Source organism: Strongylocentrotus purpuratus, unplaced genomic scaffold (genome assembly GCF_000002235.5).
Source record: "Strongylocentrotus purpuratus isolate Spur 01 unplaced genomic scaffold, Spur_5.0 spur5_scaffold_18, whole genome shotgun sequence".
In the NCBI taxonomy this organism is placed as follows: Eukaryota; Metazoa; Echinodermata; class Echinoidea; order Camarodonta; family Strongylocentrotidae; genus Strongylocentrotus; species Strongylocentrotus purpuratus.
The window spans coordinates 22365884-22386232 of NW_022145603.1; the positions used below are offsets into that span (position 1 = coordinate 22365884).

Consider the following 20349-nt stretch of genomic DNA (forward strand, 5'->3'; position numbering starts at 1 on the left):
TGGGAATAACCTTTTTTAGCTTCTTGTACAGTTCACTAAAATGTATTATTCCCACTCTGAGACAAATGAAGAAGTCACAATTTTGTATTTGTATGTGCGATTGACCATGGTATTTATTGAGAGCTGATTAGCATAAATTAACTCTTTTTCAATCAAACTGGTCAGCAAAGTAATATAATAAACAAAACAACAACAATGAATGTAACTCATTACTTCGAGCAATTATGTCGAGAGCGATCTGTAAGGAACCAATAGGGGGCCCGGCCGCTCACCCCCCCCCCCCCCCCCATTCCCAACCGAAAACGTGATGAGCCCAAATGACTTCCCGCTTAAAGATGAAGTTTTGAGTTCTGGTCATGCGATTGCATTGTGAAAGAAACGGTGAGGAACCGACCAGAAAAAGGTTGATCATCTAGCATATAAGAATTTGTGTGTATTGCAAGGTTCTGGAATCATCAAATGATAAGAAATTTGGCCAAGTCTTGGTAAGTTAAAAACACTGTACACAGAAAGATGTATATGGGACTACACGAACACGGGCGTAAAAAGCCGGCCCCCCCCCCCCCCCCCCCCCCCGATTTTTACGATGTTACATGCATATTTAGAATATGAAGGCATTTGAAGAGCCATGCTTTTCAGGGAACATGTCTTATCTGATGTTCTTCCACACTTGCATAATAAGAATGAGTAACGCTCACAAATTATTTTTCACCTCTTCCCAGAACTCACCTTCTCTTTAAGAACCTGGGCAATACTGATTGTATCTCCAGCTTACGGACAAGTCAGGCTCGTAAATAAATACGGCAATAAAAACAGTCCTCTAAAAACACACAAATTTTGTCTCCCCTTCCTAACAGACCGCTTGCTCTAGTTTTACATTACCACAACGAATATATTTCTTATATAAGCGATTATAGGCGTCCAAATTCGCAAGAATGCCGCCAAACGAGATGTGACGCAAGTTATCAAATCCAAAACTTTTCCAATGTTATCATGTCAAAACTGATAAGCGAAACATGTGATCATTGTTCCATCTTCTCTTTAAAGATACTATGTCCCTTTTAAAGATACTATGTCCTAGCTTTCTCTCCTGGGATGTTTGCACCCTCCCCCCAATCCCCCACCACCCCTCTTATCCCAAACTGCTTCCGGCGCGCCTGGACGTAATTATGGAAGATCCAAGACACGGTGTTCAGAAACGGGATGAGAACGTCATTATTTTGGTTCATTTATTGTGTAACATTTGCGTAATTATTGGGTTGAACGCGGGTTATAGTAACATATTTCCTCTTCAACGTAAATTTCACGTGAATGAAGAACATGATTCATCTCAAGTCAGCCTCGTAATATTCACGTGAATTTCACGCAGATATTTTGACTAAAACTATCACTAACGCTTCACGTGTTTCTGTAACGCGATAATTTCGTTTATGAAGATGTAATTTCATAACCAAACAAACACGGGAGTATTAGGTTTTACAAACCATGGTCTCCAAGGTAGGAATAATCACGTTATTATAATGGTGATGTTGCAGTGACAATAATTGCGTGATTTAGTGTACGTGTGTTTTAAGTGACCTAGTGCAATAAACGTATTAACACATTTACGTAAATGTCAGGTGTTTGAAGAACGTAACCTCAAGTCGATACCTTGATATTTTCACGTGATTTTGTTTGTTGGGCTTCCACACTGTTTGTCAATTTTTTAATTGGTGCTAAAAGATGAGAAGAAAAAAAATGAGCTTACCCCCCCCCCCCCCCCCCCCCCCCCCCTTCCCCCACTGAACGAAATATCGGTCGGCATAATTTTCGGGACACACACACACACACAAGTGCTCTTAAAGGGGGCGTAATTCTAGAATGAAAACATATTGTACTGTCTTGGCCACGCACTGCATGGCGCCTGACCGAGGGCGTGGCAAGTCGTGATTTCTGTCCGTGATTGATTGGTCGTGAGGTGTGTGGTGTGTCATCCGACGGTGCGGTTGCCGGTGCGGTTGTTCACGTCCTAGAGGAAATAGAAGGAATAAAACAAAACAAATTTTATTTTGAATTGAATTTTTCTATCCTGTCTTTGTCTATATATAATTTCCTCTCTCGCTCTCTCTATTCCTCCTTCCTTTTCTTCTTCTTCTTCTTCTTCTTCTTCTTCTTCTTCTTCATTTTCGTCTTCTTTTCTTCTCCTTGTCTAACTCATTCTCTCCCCCTCTCTCTCTCTCTCTTCTATCTTTCTGTGTCTTTTCCTCTCTCGCCCCCCCCCCCCCCCCCCCCCCCCGCCCCTGTACTAAACCAAACGGTTACAGTTTAAAGATAAACTTTAGTACTGGTAATGCGATTGCATTGTGAAAGAAAAGGTGTGAAAGGATCAGAACAGTTGATCATGGAGCATTTAAGTATTGGTGTGCACTGCAAGGTTCTGGAGTCATCAAAATCATAATAAATTTGACCGAGTCTTGGTAAAGTAACAAACACTCACATAGAAAGCTGTATATGGGACAACACACATGGTGTCGGGGATGGTACTACCTTGGTTTCCTTGTCTTTCTATGCTCATTACTCAGCCAGTATACATTTTCTTCCAAAATTGTTTGGCACATGTCATTTATTTGTAATCTTGAACATTCAGTGTAAGTTTCGTTTGATTCTGTGAGAATTAATTTTTTTTTTTTTACCAGTACTGGAGTTTATCTTTAAACAGGGTACGCATAGAACTCACTAGAAGGGGGAGGCTGGAGAATAATTATTGTAGTAACCCTGCTGGGGCAGCCCTGTGGGGGCCAGAAGACGGGGGGCGGGAAGCTGGGCGGTGGGGCGGTCCCAGGCATGAAGATAGGCGGCGTGGTGTATGGTACGGCCATGCCGTTGCGGTTGTCCACATACTAAAGAAAATAGAAGGAATAAAACAAAAGAAAACAAATATCTTCAAATTGATTCTTTTTATCCTGTCTTTGTCTGATTTTTTTGTTCAATCTTTCTTTCATTGGTTATCCCATTTCTTTTTTCTGATCTCTTTCTCTCTCTATTCCTCCTTCCTTTTCTTCTTCTTCTTCTTCTTCTTTCTTTTCCGTTCTTCTTCTTCTTCATTTTCTGATTTTGTTTTCCTCCTTTTTCTTTCTTAACTCGCTCTCTCTCTCTCTTTTCTCTTTCTGTGTCTCCCCCCCCCCCCCCACGCCTTTACTAAACCAAAAGGTGACAGTTTAAGCAGGGCACGTACGCATAGAACTCACTTGGGGCAAGATTTGGCCAGGGGGGCAGATGGGTGGATATAGGTTGTTGGAGTAACCCTGCTGGGAATAATAGTAGCTCTGCAACGGGTAGCTCTGGAGTTGATAGTTCTGGGGCGCGTAGTTCTGGGGCTGTGGGGCTGTCCAGGTCGTGGAGCTAGGGGCGTAGTGACCTATCCTGGTGCTGTTGTCCAAGAACTAAAGGAAATAGAAGGAATGAAAAAACAATAGTTAAGAATTATTTCTTTCTATCCTGTCTTTGTCTAATTTTCTCGTTCAAACTTTCTGTCATTATATTCGTTTTCCCATTTCTTTTCTCTGATCTCACTCTCTCTCTCTCCCTCTATATGTCTCTATTCCTAATTCCTTTTTTCCATTCTTTTTCTTTTCTTCTTCTGGTCTAACTCACTCTCTATCTCTCTTTTCTCTTTCTGTGTCTTTTTCCCGAGGATAAAGGCAGGGGAAAATAAACCATAACATTTTATTCTGTATCAATGCCCCCCCCCCCCCACCCCCTCCCCCGAAAAAACCCCACCCCCGCGCGCCATCAATCCAATCAGCGAGTTTATAGAAAATATCTACTACACTGTTAAACTGACAGGCCCGAATTCACAAAGCAAGGTTTGAGCTCAGACCAAGGTTTGAGCTCAAACCTCCTTTTGTTTCGCCAAACCTCCTTTTGTTCTTTACAAACCAGGTTTGTAAAAAACGCGTAAAACGCGTTATATGACGTACGAAAACCAAGGTTTGTCGACAAACCTCCTTTGTGAATTCGGGCCACAGTGTTTCCCACAGCCTGTTACACACTGCCATTGTTGTTGCCATTACATTTCAAAATGTGGGATATATAGAAAACTGCAGGTAAGCATCGCGCAGAGTTCAATAACACTATGAATATCCACTTTCTTAAAGCGTCTTTATTATCTTTTGACGCCCGTCCTTTGAAGCGGGACTGCACTACGGTATACTTGCGCCCTCCATAATAGCAAACAATGCTTTAGCGTTATCCGTTGATCCCCCATGGTCCCCTTTTTCTAATGTTAATTGAGAGCTGATTTGATGAGATAGCCACCTGCCAGTGAGAATACAGGGAGGTCCAATCCCTCCTGGCCAAACTAGTGCAGATGGGCTGTAATGCTTCTATTGACGTTTATATACCCTTTAATCTTCTTTGAAAAATAAATAAAAAGAGTGGTACTAAAATACTGCATTGCATTTAATGTGGACTTTTACCCACCTCCCCACCCCCGAAAAAAAATGTATACAAAATACCCCCCCCCCCCCCTAAATGAGACAAATGTATTTGCTGCAATCAGTTTTCCTCTTTGAATTTGTTGAATCAGAAAAGTATATGCAATTACATTTCTGATCACATAATTTGTATAAAAATGAACATTTCCCCCTCTATCAGCCGCTGTTGTATTTTGTTATTCTAATTGTATTAATATCAAGTATTACTATTATAATACAGTCAAACCTGCTTTAGTGACCACCTGTATAGAATTAGAAAGACCACATGTCTACAAAGACCACATTTTCTGTTTCCCTTGGAAATGTTTTCTCTTCGAAACAGTACTAAGGGGACCTGTACATAAAGATCACCTGCCTATGGAGACTACCTTTTTTGTCTCCCTTATAGGTGGTCTTTATAGACAGGTTTCACTATGTTGATGATTACAACAACAACCAAAAAACAATCGCCGAGACTTTCAGGAAATCAATAATATAAGGGCAATTTCAATGCCCTATTATATTCCCTTTAGAATTTTTGAAATTGCTTTAGGTTAATTTTTTTAAAGTCTTTGCAATCGTTTTAAACAAACAAAAACTGATAATAATAATAATAATAATAATAATAATGATAATAATAATACAGTTCTTATGGAGCGCATTATACCCTTGAAAAGGGTATCAACGCAAGTAAAGAATTATTAATAATAACGCGCTAAATAAATAACCAAACTTACATAATTATTATTTACTGTGGTCTGCTGACCGCGTGCACCGGCTTCGAATGCCCTTAGCATTGCATCATAGGCTGGATCAGGTTTAGGTGGCTAGATTAAGAAATTGAAATGGTAGAGAAACGATTCATTATCATAAAGAATACAAATAATTTATAGCTACTAAAAAATACTAACCTCAGATAAATAATGCACATCCATGTTCATGTATTTAATGGGCAGCACAGCTGACCCATGCCCCCCCCCCCCCTTTAAAGCCCAATCAGCATCCCTCAAGTACAGAAGAAAAAAATGTACCTTGTTTTCTTGCCACAAACTTTATTTTTGGAATTTCCCCCTTTTCCCCCTAGAAATCTGGACACATCCATGCATTATTGCATGCACATTAGTTTTATAGTATTATAAAAAGAGTCATAGGTCTATAGAGTTGCGATAGGTTAAAATAGATCGTAAGCCCGTGAATCACAAGCTTCAAGTTACAAGTTTGAAGCAGGGTTTCTCAATCTCTGGTGAAGTTGCGATCAATTTGAATTAATCGCAACATTCAATTGAGAATTCCTCATTTTCAAGATTATAGCAAGGTTTAATTTGTATTATTGCTATCGTTTTGGTTTCATTGCGAAATGTACATCGTCTCTTAACTGATATGCCTCTGCATTATGAATGTATTCATAATTTCAGGGTGCTGTTAATATTTGATTTTACACAATATACCTCTTTTTTTCTCCTTTTGCTAACACAATAAGCAAACAAAGCTCAAATGGAAAAGCATTTGAGGATCAGTTGGTGCCCAATATGATATTCGATTCAAATGATTTTATTTCTCATGCAGTATTATTCTTCTGGAAAACGTTGTTGCATTTATTCGTTATAACTTCAAGGAAACACTGATAATAAACGAAAAATACCTGATTGTTGGTGCAGATTCTAATTGTTACAACACTAAATATATAAATGTAATTATTACAATTATTATGCACAATATGCAATATATAAACTATACATGTTAAGCTATGTCCAAGGGAAAACTTAGAACAGTCTTGCAGTATGGCATGTTTTTAAACCATTATAGCCCTTGATTTTACCTGATTGTAAAGATCTCACAAGAGTAAAGTTAATGTATATTTCTGTTTCAATTATTTTGATGTTAAATGTATTTTATAACCAAATAAATACCTCTGAAGAGGGAAAAAAAAAGTTGGTCGAAACAAATGTAAAAAAAGCAAAATCTCAAAGTTAGACATACAAAGAGTGATCTCACTAACCAACGGGACGTGAAAATATTTCTTTAAAATAAAACTTGGGGCAATGACTGCAAATGTTAGGTGCGTCATTTCGTTTTTGTATTTGTATGTTTTATTAAATTAAAACTGATATCAAAATATTTACAGGTCATCAATAATGATTGGTACCAGGCGCGTACGAAGTGGGGGGGGGGGGGGGGGGCAACCCCCCTCAATTTTTTTAAATAAAAAAAGGGTGATAATGGGTGACCAAAAAAAGGTGACCTTACCCCCCCCCCCCCCCCCCCCAACGGAACGAAATATCGATCGGCCAAATATTTTCGGGACAACTTGTCAAAAATTTAACCTCCATTTTCTAAAATGCACAGGAAGTTTATTTTTCTTTTTGTCCAAATAATATTCTATTTCCTTTTGTTTTTAACGAATGATTTGAAAGCAATAATATTTAGTATCTGATCTTTGAATTTGCAGATATGAATATAATATTTCACCAGTAAAATAAGAAAGTTTACAAACTTGTCGGAAGGTACACCAAAAAGTTTTTCAAAATTGGTAAAAGTAAAAATTGGATCATAATAAAAATGTAATAAAACTTCTCAAATTGAGGAGACTTTGTCACATTCAGGTGCGTCATATAGTTTGTTATACAGATATATCTATTGAGTATTTCAAGCGCGTACGCAGGGGGGGGGGGGTTGGGGTTGAACCTCCCCCTCCCCTTAAACTGTTTTATGTGGTTGTTTTGAAGACCCCCCTTCAATCTTTTTTTGAATAAAAAAAATAATAATTAAAAAAAAAATTGTGGTAATGGGTGACCCAAAAAAGCTGACCTTACTCCCCCCCCCCCCCCCAAAAAAAAAAAAAATAAATAAATAAATAAATAAATAAATAAATAAATAAATAAATGAAAAAAAATGTGCTCTTACCCCCCCCCCCCTCGCTTATTCGGTGGCTGGCTGACTGTTGCGAAATTTTCGGCCCGATTTAAAAATGTTACCCCCCCCCCCCCCCCCTTGAAAAAATCCTGCGTACGCCACTGGTGTATTGCACTTTCGGTGTTTCCGGAGTTGTGTATTCCAAAGTCCAATGGCTGTTTTTAATGGACTGCGTCATCACGTGATATTTATAAGCTGCCTATCTAGGAAGTTCCTTATGATCTAGAAAGTTCCTTATGATCTAGAAAGTTCCTTGTAATATGATCTAGAAAGGCTCAGCTTATAAAATAAATATGACATCACGTGATAAATTTGCAGACCGATACTCTGTGTAATTTAAGCATACAAAATAAATGGGAGATGACTTATATTTACATGACATCACACTTCATCATAATGAAAATGGAAATTCCCCCTGGAAATTCCCCAATTCTGCTCAATCGTTTACAAGTTTCCTTTTCCGAAATCTCTGCCGTTTGTCTATTGAATTGTCCTATGTTTTTCAAGTTCAGCTTACACAAAAGCCAAGTTCTTCATGACAAAGGATTAATGCACTTTTTAAAAAAACAATATCGTACTATTATAAATGTAATGCTTCCTGGGAGAAATTGTGATGGCCTAGTGGTAGAGTCGCTGCCCGGCAAGCAGTAGATGCAGGTTCAAATCCCGCTGGTTCCAAGATTTTTTCTGACTTGTTTTTCAATACAGATCGATCAATCGATCTTATTTACTGGGTGTAAGCCACAAATGGGGCCAGTCACCACGAAATGAGTCCAGTGTCGCATTCCCATAGGAAAGAAATGAGCCTGCCGCATACTCCTGCGGCAGACTTGCCGCAGATCTGCAGCAGACCTGCCACAGACAGTCATCTTTTTCACATGCAAATTAGTTTTGCCGCAGACTTGCTGCAGACCTGCCGCATACTCTTTCAGTATGATGAAGAGTCTGCGGCAGGTCTGCCGCAGACTTGCCGCATACTCTTTCAGTATGATGAAGAGTCTGCGGCAGGTCTGCCGCAGACTTGCCGCAGACTTGCCGCATACTCTTTCAGTATGATGAAGAGTCTGCGGCAGGTCTGCCGCAGACTTGCTGCAGACCTGCCGCAGACTCTTCATCATACTGAAAGAGTATGATGAAGAGTCTGCAGCAAGTCTGCGGCAGGTCTGCCGCAGACTCTTCATCATACTGAAAGAGTATGCGGCAGGTCTGCAGCAAGTCTGCGGCAGACCTGCCGCAGACTCTTCATCATACTGAAAGAGTATGCGGCAAGTCTGCGGCAAGTCTGCGGCAAAACTAATTTGCATGTGAAAAAGATGACTGTCTGCGGTAGGTCTGCTGCAGATCTGCCGCAGGAGTATGCCGCAGGAGTATGCCGCAGGAGTATGCCGCAGGAGTATAGACCTGCTGCAGACCTGCCGCATACTCTTTCATATCCAGTACGTGGCAATAAAGTGTGCATGTAGAAGAACCAGTGATAAACTGATTGATACTTCATAATCGATATTGGCAATATCGATATTACCAATTAGGTAATACCAATATATATCGATATTACCAATTAGGTATATTCTATTCTCAATTGTATTAACTTCATCACATTGATCATTTGAAGTGTATTCAAGAGTAACATTTAAAGTGACACAGGCTCGTACACATATATATATACTAAATATGTATATTGTTTCTTGGTTAGTAATCATAGTTTCTTGGTTAGTAATCAATATATCTATTGCTTAAACGTGAATGTAATTGTAACATGATCAGACAAAATAATCTATTGGTTAATAATGGCAAAAGGAAAATAGAAATCACAAAAATGATGTGCATTGTCTTAATTTGCTTAACAAATCATGATAAATGTATTTTTCTGTCACACGTGTAAAGTAATAATGAATATGCATGAGATGATTGGTTTCAATTGGCCCTATTAGACTTTAATGGGATTTCCTGTGGCAGACCTGCCGCAGACTATTCCTGTGGCGTACTGGTATGCGGCAAGTCTGGAGCAAAGTTTCGCCCTGCCGCAGATCTGCCGCAGACTGTTCCTGTGGCATACTAGTATGCGGCAAGTCTGGAGCAAAGTTTCATCCTGCCGCAGATCTGCCGCAGACTGTTCCTGTGGCATACTAGTATGCAGCAAGTCTGCAGCAAAATTTCATCCTGCCGCAGATCTGCCGCAGACTGTTCCTGTGGCATACTAGTATGCGGCAAGTCTGGAGCAAAGATTCACCCTGCCGCAGATCTGCCGCAGACTGTTCCTGTGGCATACTAGTATGTGGCAAGTCTGCAGCAAAATTTCATCCTGCCGCAGATCTGCCGCAGACTGTTCCTGTGGCATACTAGTATGCGGCAAGTCTGGAGCAAAGTTTCATCCTGCCGCAGATCTGCCGCAGACTGTTCCTGTGGCATACTAGTATGCGGCAAGTCTGCAGCAAAATTTCATCCTGCCGCAGATCTGCCGCAGACTGTTCCTGTGGCATACTAGTATGCGGCAAGTCTGGAGCAAAGTTTCATCCTGCCGCAGATCTGCCGCAGACTGTTCCTGTGGCATACTAGTATGCGGCAAGTCTGCAGCAAAATTTCATCCTGCCGCAGATCTGCCGCAGACTGTTCCTGTGGCATACTGGTATGCGGCAAGTCTGCAGCAAAATTTCTTTCTGCCGCATACTTTGGCATACTCTTTGCCGCAGACTAAAAGTCTGCGGCAGGTCTGCGGCAGATCTGCGGCAGGTCTGCGGCAGGTCTGCGGCAGACTTTTCACTTTCCTATGGGTTAGGCTCAATCGTAGTAATAGCGATGTGTATGTACTGAAAATTGACCCACCTACCACATTTAAGATTTTTCCAAAAATCAACTTATTAATGTCTTGTAGTTTAAGTCCCCAGAGCTTAGGTCACGAAAATATCTCCTTCTAACATTTTTTGGCAAATAATATAGGCTATGTTACGCATCATTAACTTTACACCTAATTATCTCAAAACTGGGTAATCCCATTGTTTATAAAGTCCAATTAGGTTTTTGTTCATATTTCTGGATATAATTTATAAATTTTAATGTGTGACCCCTTAATTTAAAGCTTACTTAATGTAGATTCATATAATACTTAAAAACAGGAATAAAATTGTTGACCAACTGGACTCATTTCGTGGTGACAGGCCCCAAATATGTTTAAATAATATCGTACTAATTTGCAAGGCTGTTATTCGCTTCAGATAGATATATCAGTTTGACTTGTATATAGTTAAAATCTTGGGTTTGAATATCCTGAAATACATAATGCAAAGTTGAAATTATAAGGTTAAAAAATAAGAGATTTAGCGAAGGCAGGCGATGTGCATCTAAAGGGAACATAGACCTAGTTACAAAGAGTAAAGACTGAATTCATCGCGAATTATTAGAGTTTAAACAAAAATAAACTGACAGTAGATCTACACAATATAAATTTGGTCGAAACAACTGTAAAACAAGCAAACTCTCAAAGTTAGAAATACTAGTGATCTCACTTACTGCCATGGCGTGAAAATATCTCTTTCTGAATCACCTGCAAACAAAAAAGTATGTCGTATGCAAACAATTACTCGTTAAAATGGCGACCTAAAATATGCCACAGGCGTTCGTGCGTGCGCTATATACGGTACAGTATATCACTGGTGCAGTGCAGTGATGCAAAACTGCATAAGGGCGCGCTGGAAGCGCTCCCGGAAGCGACTTTGCGTTTTACACCCTGGCCTGGACCTTTTCCCAATAAATTTCAAGGAACCGACTGGGAAAAGTCTATCCATGACAAGATATTGCGCGCGCACGTAGCTCTGATCTCCTGCAATGCTCAACGTACGTCCTATATGTCCAGTGTCGCGGTACGCGGTACATGTACTTTTGTATCGAGACGTACGAGTGAGAGAAAAACAACGAATAACAACAGAAGGAAATAGAGAAAAACAATAAATAATTAAAGAACAGAGAGGAAACAAAGAATGTCATAAGCAGAGAGAGAAAACAAAAACTAACTTGAAAGAAAGAGAGAAATTAGAGAAGGAATTAATCAAAGTAAGGAAAGAGAGAAACCAAATAATATTATGGTTTTTGTGGTTTAATTCCGCCTTCTTCAGGGTTTCAATTTTTGACGTGTAGCCTACTTTCAAACCATTTGCTGATTCGGACCCCCCCCCCTAACACACGTGTACACATATCGACACATACACAGACTACACTCGACATAATATGTGTAATGGTAATGTAATACATAAACTGTGATTTAAATATTGCACTCGTACCATTTTCTATTATTGTGGGATCACGTCTTTCATTTTTTAAATTCATGTCATTTGTTTCTAAGACCTAATTTCTCTAATTCTCTTGACCCCTCTCCCTTCATATTTGTTTTCTAAGACCTCCCCCCCCCCCTCATCTCTCTTCATATTTGTTTTCTAAGACCCATTTCTCCCCCGCCCCCCCCCCCCCATCTCTATTCATATTTGTTTTCTAAGACCTCTCTCTCTCGACCCACTCTCTCTCTCGTATGTATTTCTCAGACCCCTCTTTCTTTCTCTCTCATTAACCCCCTCTTCATATTTGTTTCTAAGGCCTCTCTCTCTCTCTTCATATTTGTTTCTAAGACCCCCCCCCCCTCTCTCTTTCTCATTTCTTGATATTTGTTTCAACGACCTCTCTCTCTCTAGCTCTCAATTCATGATATTTGTTTCTAAGACCCCCTCTCTTTCTCACTTCTTGAATTCATATTTGTTTCTACCCCCTATATATGTGTCTGTACATTACACTAGACAAAGTGATGAATGGAAAAAGAGAGAAAGAGAGGTCTTATAAACAAATATCATGAATTTAAAATGAGAAAGAGAGAAAGGGAGAGAGAGACAGAGGTCTTAGAAACAAATATGAATTCAAGAAGTGAGAAAGAGAGGGGGTCTTAGAAACAAATATCATGAATTGAGAGCTAGAGAGAGAGAGGTCGTTGAAACAAATATCAAGAAATGAGAAAGAGAGGGGGGGGGGGTCTTAGAAACAAATATGAAGAGAGAGAGAGAGGCCTTAGAAACAAATATGAAGAGGGGGTTAATGAGAGAGAAAGAAAGAGGGGTCTGAGAAATACATACGAGAGAGAGAGTGGGTCGAGAGAGAGAGGTCTTAGAAAACAAATATGAATAGAGATGGGGGGGGGGCGGGGAGAAATGGGTCTTAGAAAACAAATATGAAGAGAGATGAGGGGGGGGGGGAGGTCTTAGAAAACAAATATGAAGGGAGAGGGGTCAAGAGAATTAGAGAAATTAGGTCTTAGAAACAAATGACATGAATTTAAAAAATGAAAGACGTGATCCCACAATAATAGAAAATGGTACGAGTGCAATATTTAAATCACAGTTTATGTATTACATTACCATTACACATATTATGTCGAGTGTAGTCTGTGTATGTGTCGATATGTGTACACGTGTGTTAGGGGGGGGGTCCGAATCAGCAAATGGTTTGAAAGTAGGCTACACGTCAAAAATTGAAACCCTGAAGAAGGCGGAATTAAACCACAAAAACCATAATATTATTTGGTTTCTCTCTTTCCTTACTTTGATTAATTCCTTCTCTAATTTCTCTCTTTCTTTCAAGTTAGTTTTTGTTTTCTCTCTCTGCTTATGACATTCTTTGTTTCCTCTTTGTTCTTTAATTATTTATTGTTTTTCTCTATTTCCTTCTGTTGTTATTCGTTGTTTTTCTCTCACTCGTACGTCTCGATACAAAAGTACATGTACCGCGTACCGCGACACTGGACATATAGGACGTACGTTGAGCATTGCAGAAGAGCTACGTGCGCGCGCAATATCTTGTCATGGATAGACTTTTCCCAGTCGGTTCCTTGAAATTTATTGGGAAAAGGTCCAGACCAGGGTGTAAAACGCAAAGTCGCCTCCCGGAAGCGCATGTTTTTTTTACACAACAGTTGTGTATGTTTTAGCCATTTCCGAGAAGGGCACTTGTGAAAGAGTCTATGGGCGCGTTTATCGGGGCTTGCCACTAGATATGTACATATCGAACCCCACTATCATACCCCACTATCGAACCCCACTATACGATCGTGATTTGCGAGATGTCGCGTTTATCGACTCTTCACGATTCACAATAAAGGCCTTGTCTCTTCGCAGCTGCTCAGCGCTATTTCTCCGAACCGGAAACTAGCCTGGGAATTCCTATTTGTATGTGAGGTTCAAAACAGCTTTGCGTTTATCGATCTCTCAGAAACGTGATTCTGGCTGTATGTCACATTCAAAACACACCTTTTTGCGTCTTTAGATATGCCCATATCTAAAGCCCTTTAAAAATAGCTTTGCGTTTATCACCTTCTAAATTTGCCTGAAAGACGTTTGAGAAACCTGATTCTAGCCAAAAATTTGGTCGATAAACGCAACCTAAGTCGTCAGCGCACTATTATGTGCAAGCACGTACACCCAGGGAAGTAAAGATAATAGAAAGGGGAAAACAAGGATAGTGGAGAGGATAGGGAGAAGGAAAAACAAGGAAATACAGATTTTGTATTTATTAACATTTATTTCCTTCTCAACAGTACAATATGAAACACAATGTATATATACATGATATATGTAACAATAAATGTCAACATAGAGTATACAGTAAATAATTCAGATACGAAAGGAGGCGAAAACCCGGAAAGCATAACTTGAGTTGGGAACGCCCATAATAAATTAACAGTTACCGAGAGAACATTATAGATATTTTTATGAAAATTACATTTTATATAACAGAAAGTTGATAGGAAAGAACAAAAATAGTAAATGGAACGGAGAGAAGAAAAAAAAATGAGGAGAGAATTAAGTATATATGGGAAGGCATGTTCACTTATAAAGAGAATGTTACCTTAATTGGGCTGTGCATGTGTCTGTGATTACATCATAATTTTAAAATAGACAGCGGGTACATAATCATTGAAAACTAAAACAAGCAAAATCATCAAACAGACAACAGCTTTATCCGACAGCATTGTCCTGGGAATATACATAATTATGGTACTAGCAACAGCTGAGGCGTGTACGTAAGTGATTAGACCCCGTTCTCACTCACTTCGTTGGAGCGCTCTGGAGCGCTCTAACATAGAGGCTGTTCACACCGGCAGAGATAGCGCGCGCTAGACCGCGCTATCTCTGCGGTTTGGAAGGTACAACGTCGTTTCGGTCCGCCCAACAGCGAGCCACGGCGAGCCAAAACGGCTTGCCACTGGAGCACCTCTTGGGGGTGGTCCACGAGAGAGAGCGCGGTCTAGCGCGCGCTAGAAAAAAGGGGGTGCTACGATAGACTCTCATTGCGGTGTGAACAGCCTCTAAGGGCGTGTTCACACCGCAAGGGGGGACCGTGGGCGGACCGTGGATCGCGCTATCGTAGCGCGACCCACGGTCCGCCCATTGGCATTCGCCGGATCCACACCGCAATGAGATAGCGCGGTCTATCATAGCACCCCCTTTTTGGAGAGGTCCTGTTGTCATGACGCGTGACGTCATGAGGTCAGAGCGGTCAAAGATTTCGCGTGCTATTACTAATTAGGAATGTTGAATAGGCCATTTTCGTAATGTAACCAAATTTAATGCAAACGTCTTTGTGAAGTGCCTCAATACAAATGATTTCATTCACCTGATAAGAATAATAGTATTTCAATAGACAGAATCCAACCTGCATACATTAGTTGTTGTCAGGTTGGACAAGCATTATGGCTTGACCTATATAGCAACACTTAATATATGCAGTTGCATTCTGACTATTGAAATCCTATTATTCCTGTCAGGTGAATGAAATACTTTGTATTGAGGCACTTCACAAACACTTATGCATTCAATTTGGTTACATTACGAAAATGGCCTATTTTACCGATTCAGATTCAGATCGCACCAAAATAGAATGAGTATAAAATTCCCCGCGTGTAGAACGATGAAATCCGGCGTGCTATCGTAGCTCGGGTTCACACTGGCAGAGATAGCGCGGTCTAGCGCGCTAGACCGCGCTATCTCTCGTGGACCACCCCCAAGAGGTGCTCCAGTGTTGGGTCCCCGTGGCTCGCCTTGGCTCGCTGTTGGGCGGACCGAAACGACGTTGTATCTTCCATACCGCAGAGATAGCGCGGTCTAGCGCGCGCTAGACCGCGCTTTCTCTGCCGGTGTGAACAGCCTCTAAGACCCGCTCCTCAGGAGCGGTTCTTAGGTGAGTGAGAACGCTCAAAGTGGTCCAGGAAGCGGACTTCTGGACCGCTCCAGAAGTCCACCTTCCGAGGTGGTCTTGAGGAGCGGGTCTTATTAAGAGCGCTCCAGAGCGCTCTTAGACCCCGTTCTCACTCACTTTGAGAGCGCTCCAAGTTAGACCGCTCCAGACCGCTCCAGAGGAACGGGTCTTGAGGAACGGTTTGCGAGCGTTCACACTCCGATCACTTTTTATGGCTCAAACCGCTCCACGAGTCAAAGTGGTCTTGTTGCTATGGCAGCTCAGGTAGGCGGGTCATTTTTTTCGCGCGCGGAATCCAAACCGTATGTACCGTACTACATGTTTCGCACGCAACGTCACTAGCTCACTTCCGCTCAAAGTACGCTTTCCGTTCACATTGCACGTTAGAGCGCTCTGGAGCGCTCTTAATAAGACCCGCTCCTCAAGACCACCTCGGAAGGTGGACTTCTGGAGCGGTCCAGAAGTCCGCTTCCTGGACCACTTTGAGCGTTCTCACTCACCTAAGAACCGCTCCTGAGGAACGGGTCTTAGTTAGAGCGCTCCAGAGCGCTCCAACGAAGTGAGTGAGAACGGGGTCTAACGTGCAATGTGAACGGAAAGCGTACTTTGAGCGGAAGCAACTTGTGTTACTTTAGCTTTCTTTAGCTCATCTGGAAAAATTCCGTTTAATAATGAAAGATGGAAAGAGAAGAGGATAAGTCAAAGGAAGAACATAGAAATACATAATATTGAAGAGCCGGGGCGGGATGCAGGGGGCGGAGCCCCTTGAAGCTGATGTATTTCAGGGCTCTCTAAAGGCCCAGATGTTGCATTTTAACACATTTTTATTCTAAAATATAGCAATCATAAGTTCGTACAATTCCTGGGTATACATTCACACTGGAGATAAATTTATATGTAGTTATTTTGGTGCAATAAACACGGGAATTGTCCAAATTAAGTGAAAATCAAACAAACAGAAACAATACAAGATGTTTCCAGAGATTGGCAATGTTAAAATTGGAAGCACATCGTAAGCTTTTTGTTGTTTAGAGCTCAGGTCAGTTGAGAATAAGAGTCGTATAAAATAGTACAACAAGGTTAAATTACCCTTTTTTCCTGTTTGTTAAGCAGACATTTTGGCAACTGGGGGATTGGTTGACTCAGGAAAAACAAAAAAAATATATAACGAAGGAGAAAAAGGATAGATTGAAGAAACAAAGAAATACATGACAAAAGAGAAGAGGATAGATTGAAGGAGAACACAGAAATATATAATGAAAGAGAAGAGAGGATAAATTTAACCCGAAACAAATAACGAGTAGGCCTATATGTACACACGTACAGCTCCAGCAATCCATCAAAACTGCTGAGTGTAATGCTCCCGCCCCCCCCCCCCCTACTCAGTGTTATTTAGGGTACGCATATATTATGCTTGTTCCCTCTTTTTGAAAGCACCCCCTATCTGAGGACTGCCAACATTTCCGAACCCCCCTTTCGCGGGCTTTTCCCGGGCTTTTCCTGCCTTGGAGACCCCCCCCCCCCCCTAAATCAGGAAAAATTCTCAATGTACCCCCCTATATTCGGAATAATTTCTCAGGAGTCCAAAGAGATGAGAGAAAAAACGAAAAAACACCCCCTTTTTAAAGAAATCTCCGGGTGAAAAGTCAAATACACCCCTTTTTTTACAATTCTCGGGCCGGACTTTGTCGCACGAAAAGTACACCTTTACCGGACATTTTGGCAACACGCATGCTGTCATTTCGACCTCTGAGTGGGGGGGGGGGGGGGGGGGGGGGGGCCGGGTAATGCTAGACTCTGTCTCTTGTCGTTTGCACAGTATAACTGAAGTGGCTAAACAGTTGTGTAAAAAAAAATATGCGCGCCCCGGAAGGGCGTAGCTTGTGCGCGCGCGGAAAAAAAACGTTTTCGAGATACTCGCGTTATAAACGTTTGAATGCCTACCATAACTGAGCTGCTACGTCATTTAAACTATAAGATTGCTATTTTATAGCACTTATGGATCAATTTAATTACACCATGTTTGGAAATTCAGTTGTAAATACTTTTGAAGTTACATCCGTTTTAATGCTCGAGCCATTCTGCCGGGAGGGCAACTGCGCGATGCGCACCCTTGCACATGGGTCGTACACTCATTGCGCCCTTCTACCGGGACGCGTCTTAATTTTTTCGTTCCACGGGACCACGGTGAGCCCAGATTCCTATTATATCATGAATATTCATTACGCCGGGTAAGGAAAGTCTCGATTCTCTTGAATATTCATGTCTGATCGATAAGTGTCCCCTTTTCCTCATTAATCGTGCCCCTAATTTCAAGCGACTAAGAGCAATTCCCCCAACGCTTGCTCGTATAGTTAAAGATTATATAATTATGTTACTTATCAAAGGTCTTTTCAGTCTTCCTTTATTAGAATGTGCTTATAATTTCACAAATCTTTAAAATTTTCAGACCATCGCATCCAACTGCAAAGTATGATACTTATATGATACTTATATGATATCTATGATGTATACAGACAAACAAATAATCAAATCATCCCTGATAATGTAATCACAATATAGGGGTAGTATATACCAATGTCAAAACAATTGTATATTTTGGCTTTGAGATTCCCCTTTGAAGGTGCCCTTTTTTTCTCCAGGAAAGTGCTCTTTTTATGTTCCTCCCCCCCCCCCCACTTTGGAAGTCGCTCCGCCGCCTCTGTGTCCGGGGATGGTTGTCCGGGGGTAGTTGTCTGGGGGTATATGTCCCAGGGGATAGTCGTCCTAGAGGGTAGTTACCCTACACAGTAAAAACGCTGCTTAAAAAAGTGATGTTCACTTACAGTTGTACACTATCTTAAACAACAGTTGAACAAATTGTAAACAATGTTGCTCGAAACGAAAGTAATTTTGTTAAACATTTGCTGTTTAAAATTTAATGACTGCTTTATTTACTATACGAGAGCTTTTAGACAGTGTTGTTTACATATGACGTCATGTGTCACGTGCCAGTAAAGTGCGCGTTGGCTAAAAGATTTGTTTCAAATCATGGCCAACCAAGCTGTAGACGTGTCGTGGATGAGTGGAAACGTCGCCGGACTGTCGATCACAAGGTCCACGGTTCGAGTCCCGCCGCGGAACTAATGTCCTATGGCAGCCTAGCATAGCCGGGTAATGTTGGAGCGCCTTGAGGACCTTGCAAGGTCGATACGTGCGCTATATAAGAATCCAATATTATTATTATTATTTAACAACAGCTCCTTTTTAAACAACTTTCTTTAAACAACCCAGTTGGTGTAAACAACCCCCACTGAACAACAGCTCCTTTTTAAACAACTTTCTTTAAACAACCCAGTTGGTGTAAACAACCCCCACTGAACAACAGCTCCGTTTTAAACAACCGTCTTTAAACAACACCAGTTGTTTAAATTGTGATTTTAAACAAGTTGTTCAAAATGTTGATCAACTAAGTGTTTAAACTTTAAACAACTCGAGTTGCTTAACATTTTAAACAACTCTTAGATCAGGTCACCCGTTAATCAACAGTAACAGTGTTTAAACTTTTAAACAACATGTTCACTAAATTTTTAACTGTGTAGTGGAAAACAAATTGTTTTGTTTTGCGTGTGTGTTAAATATATCAATTCCGGCAGTTTATGATATGCACTAGTAACAATTCTTATTACCGATTTGAATTTGAAGTATATTCCAGTACTCTTGTTTGGACACTCATTATTGTTATTCATATAAAATATACTTTTCCGGCAGTAGGTATTCTATCGTTATTTTAAAAAAAATTATCTTGAATTCTTGATCCTGTTATTTTTGTTAATGTATTTACATTGTTTCACACGGCCTCAATGGAAATCAGTCTTGTAACTGTTTGGGCTTTTTTAACCGTGTATAAATAAAGATATCAATCAATCCTATATAGGGAGTAGTGCCGTAGTTGACTGGGGGTGGTTATCCGGGGGGTGTCCAGGGGGTAGTTGTCCTAGAACCATGCAGTCGGGGGTAAATATGGTCAGGTAGGTGTAAAGGTCGGAGTAGTGACCGTCTAAACGATGATCGTGTTAGCTACGCCTACCTTTACCTCGATCTAATTTTATGCAAACATTCTTGCAAACATAGTTTGCAAGAATCTTCAGTCATTTGAAGGAGGCAGACTTAATCAGAAGAAGAAGAAGACGACACCTTTTTAGTGCATCAGCGAAATGTGGATTTTGGCCTGCGCGCAGCGCGTAAAATATGTAAATTAAAACTTGAATATTCATGAGCTAGCTCGTTTCGAGTTTTAGCATAATATTATCGCAATGAAAAAAAAAGACAATACGGAGGCCATACTGTGTGATCGAATCTCTTCGATTAGTACTTGACAGGGCGCTCCAAACGACAGGTTGTTGATCCCTAACTTCTCACACGGGCAGGCTATATAGGCAGAGATAAAAGCGATAAATTCGACAAGAATCTTGTCTAGGCGTATCGGGAGGCGTACCTTATTGATTAGCACCCCTTCTTACCCCTCTCTCTCCCTCCATCTCTCACTCCCTTCCACTCTCCTTCCCTATCTCCCTCCCGCCCTCTCTTACCTCTCACCCTCTCTCTCTTACCTCTCTCCTCTCTCTTACCTCTCTCCCTCTCTCATATAGCTCCTTCATCGCTTTCTTTTTTCTCCCCTCTTTCCGCTTTTCCCCTCCCCTGCCTCTATGTAAATATTCCATACTGGCAGCTCTTGTTGCCGATAGAGCATACCAATATGATTTGCATGAAT

At 40.9% G+C, this 20349-nt stretch overlaps 1 protein-coding gene across 2 annotated transcripts; it reads right to left on the reverse strand.

Annotated features, from left to right (window-relative positions):
* Nucleotides 1-1766: 1766 nt before the first annotated feature.
* On the reverse strand, nucleotides 1767-10991 carry LOC105441846. Of its 2 annotated transcripts, XM_030989476.1 has the most exons (5): nucleotides 10875-10989; nucleotides 5192-5281; nucleotides 3228-3422; nucleotides 2717-2879; nucleotides 1767-2008 (listed from the first exon to the last, which is right to left on the reverse strand). In XM_030989476.1, exons 1-5 carry the CDS (start codon nucleotides 10878-10880, stop codon nucleotides 1839-1841), a joined length of 624 nt encoding a protein of 207 aa, XP_030845336.1. In that variant the 5' UTR covers nucleotides 10881-10989; the 3' UTR covers nucleotides 1767-1838. The 2 variants fall into 2 exon arrangements, with proteins under 2 accessions (XP_030845336.1, XP_030845337.1); XM_030989477.1 differs by lacking the exon at nucleotides 5192-5281 and having other exon boundaries at nucleotides 10875-10991.
* Between the last annotated feature and the right edge of the window lie 9358 nt (nucleotides 10992-20349).

What these genes read in the sequence shown, in the direction of transcription:
- LOC105441846 (XM_030989476.1), bottom strand. An exon ending in CCACAGTAAATAATAATTAT is followed by an intron (nt 3,423 to 5,191) that starts GTAAGTTTGGTT and finishes TATTTCCTTTAG; the next exon opens with TTCTTGGACAACAGCACCAG. An exon ending in CTGGCCAAATCTTGCCCCAA is followed by an intron (nt 2,880 to 3,227) that starts GTGAGTTCTATG and finishes TATTTTCTTTAG; the next exon opens with TATGTGGACAACCGCAACGG.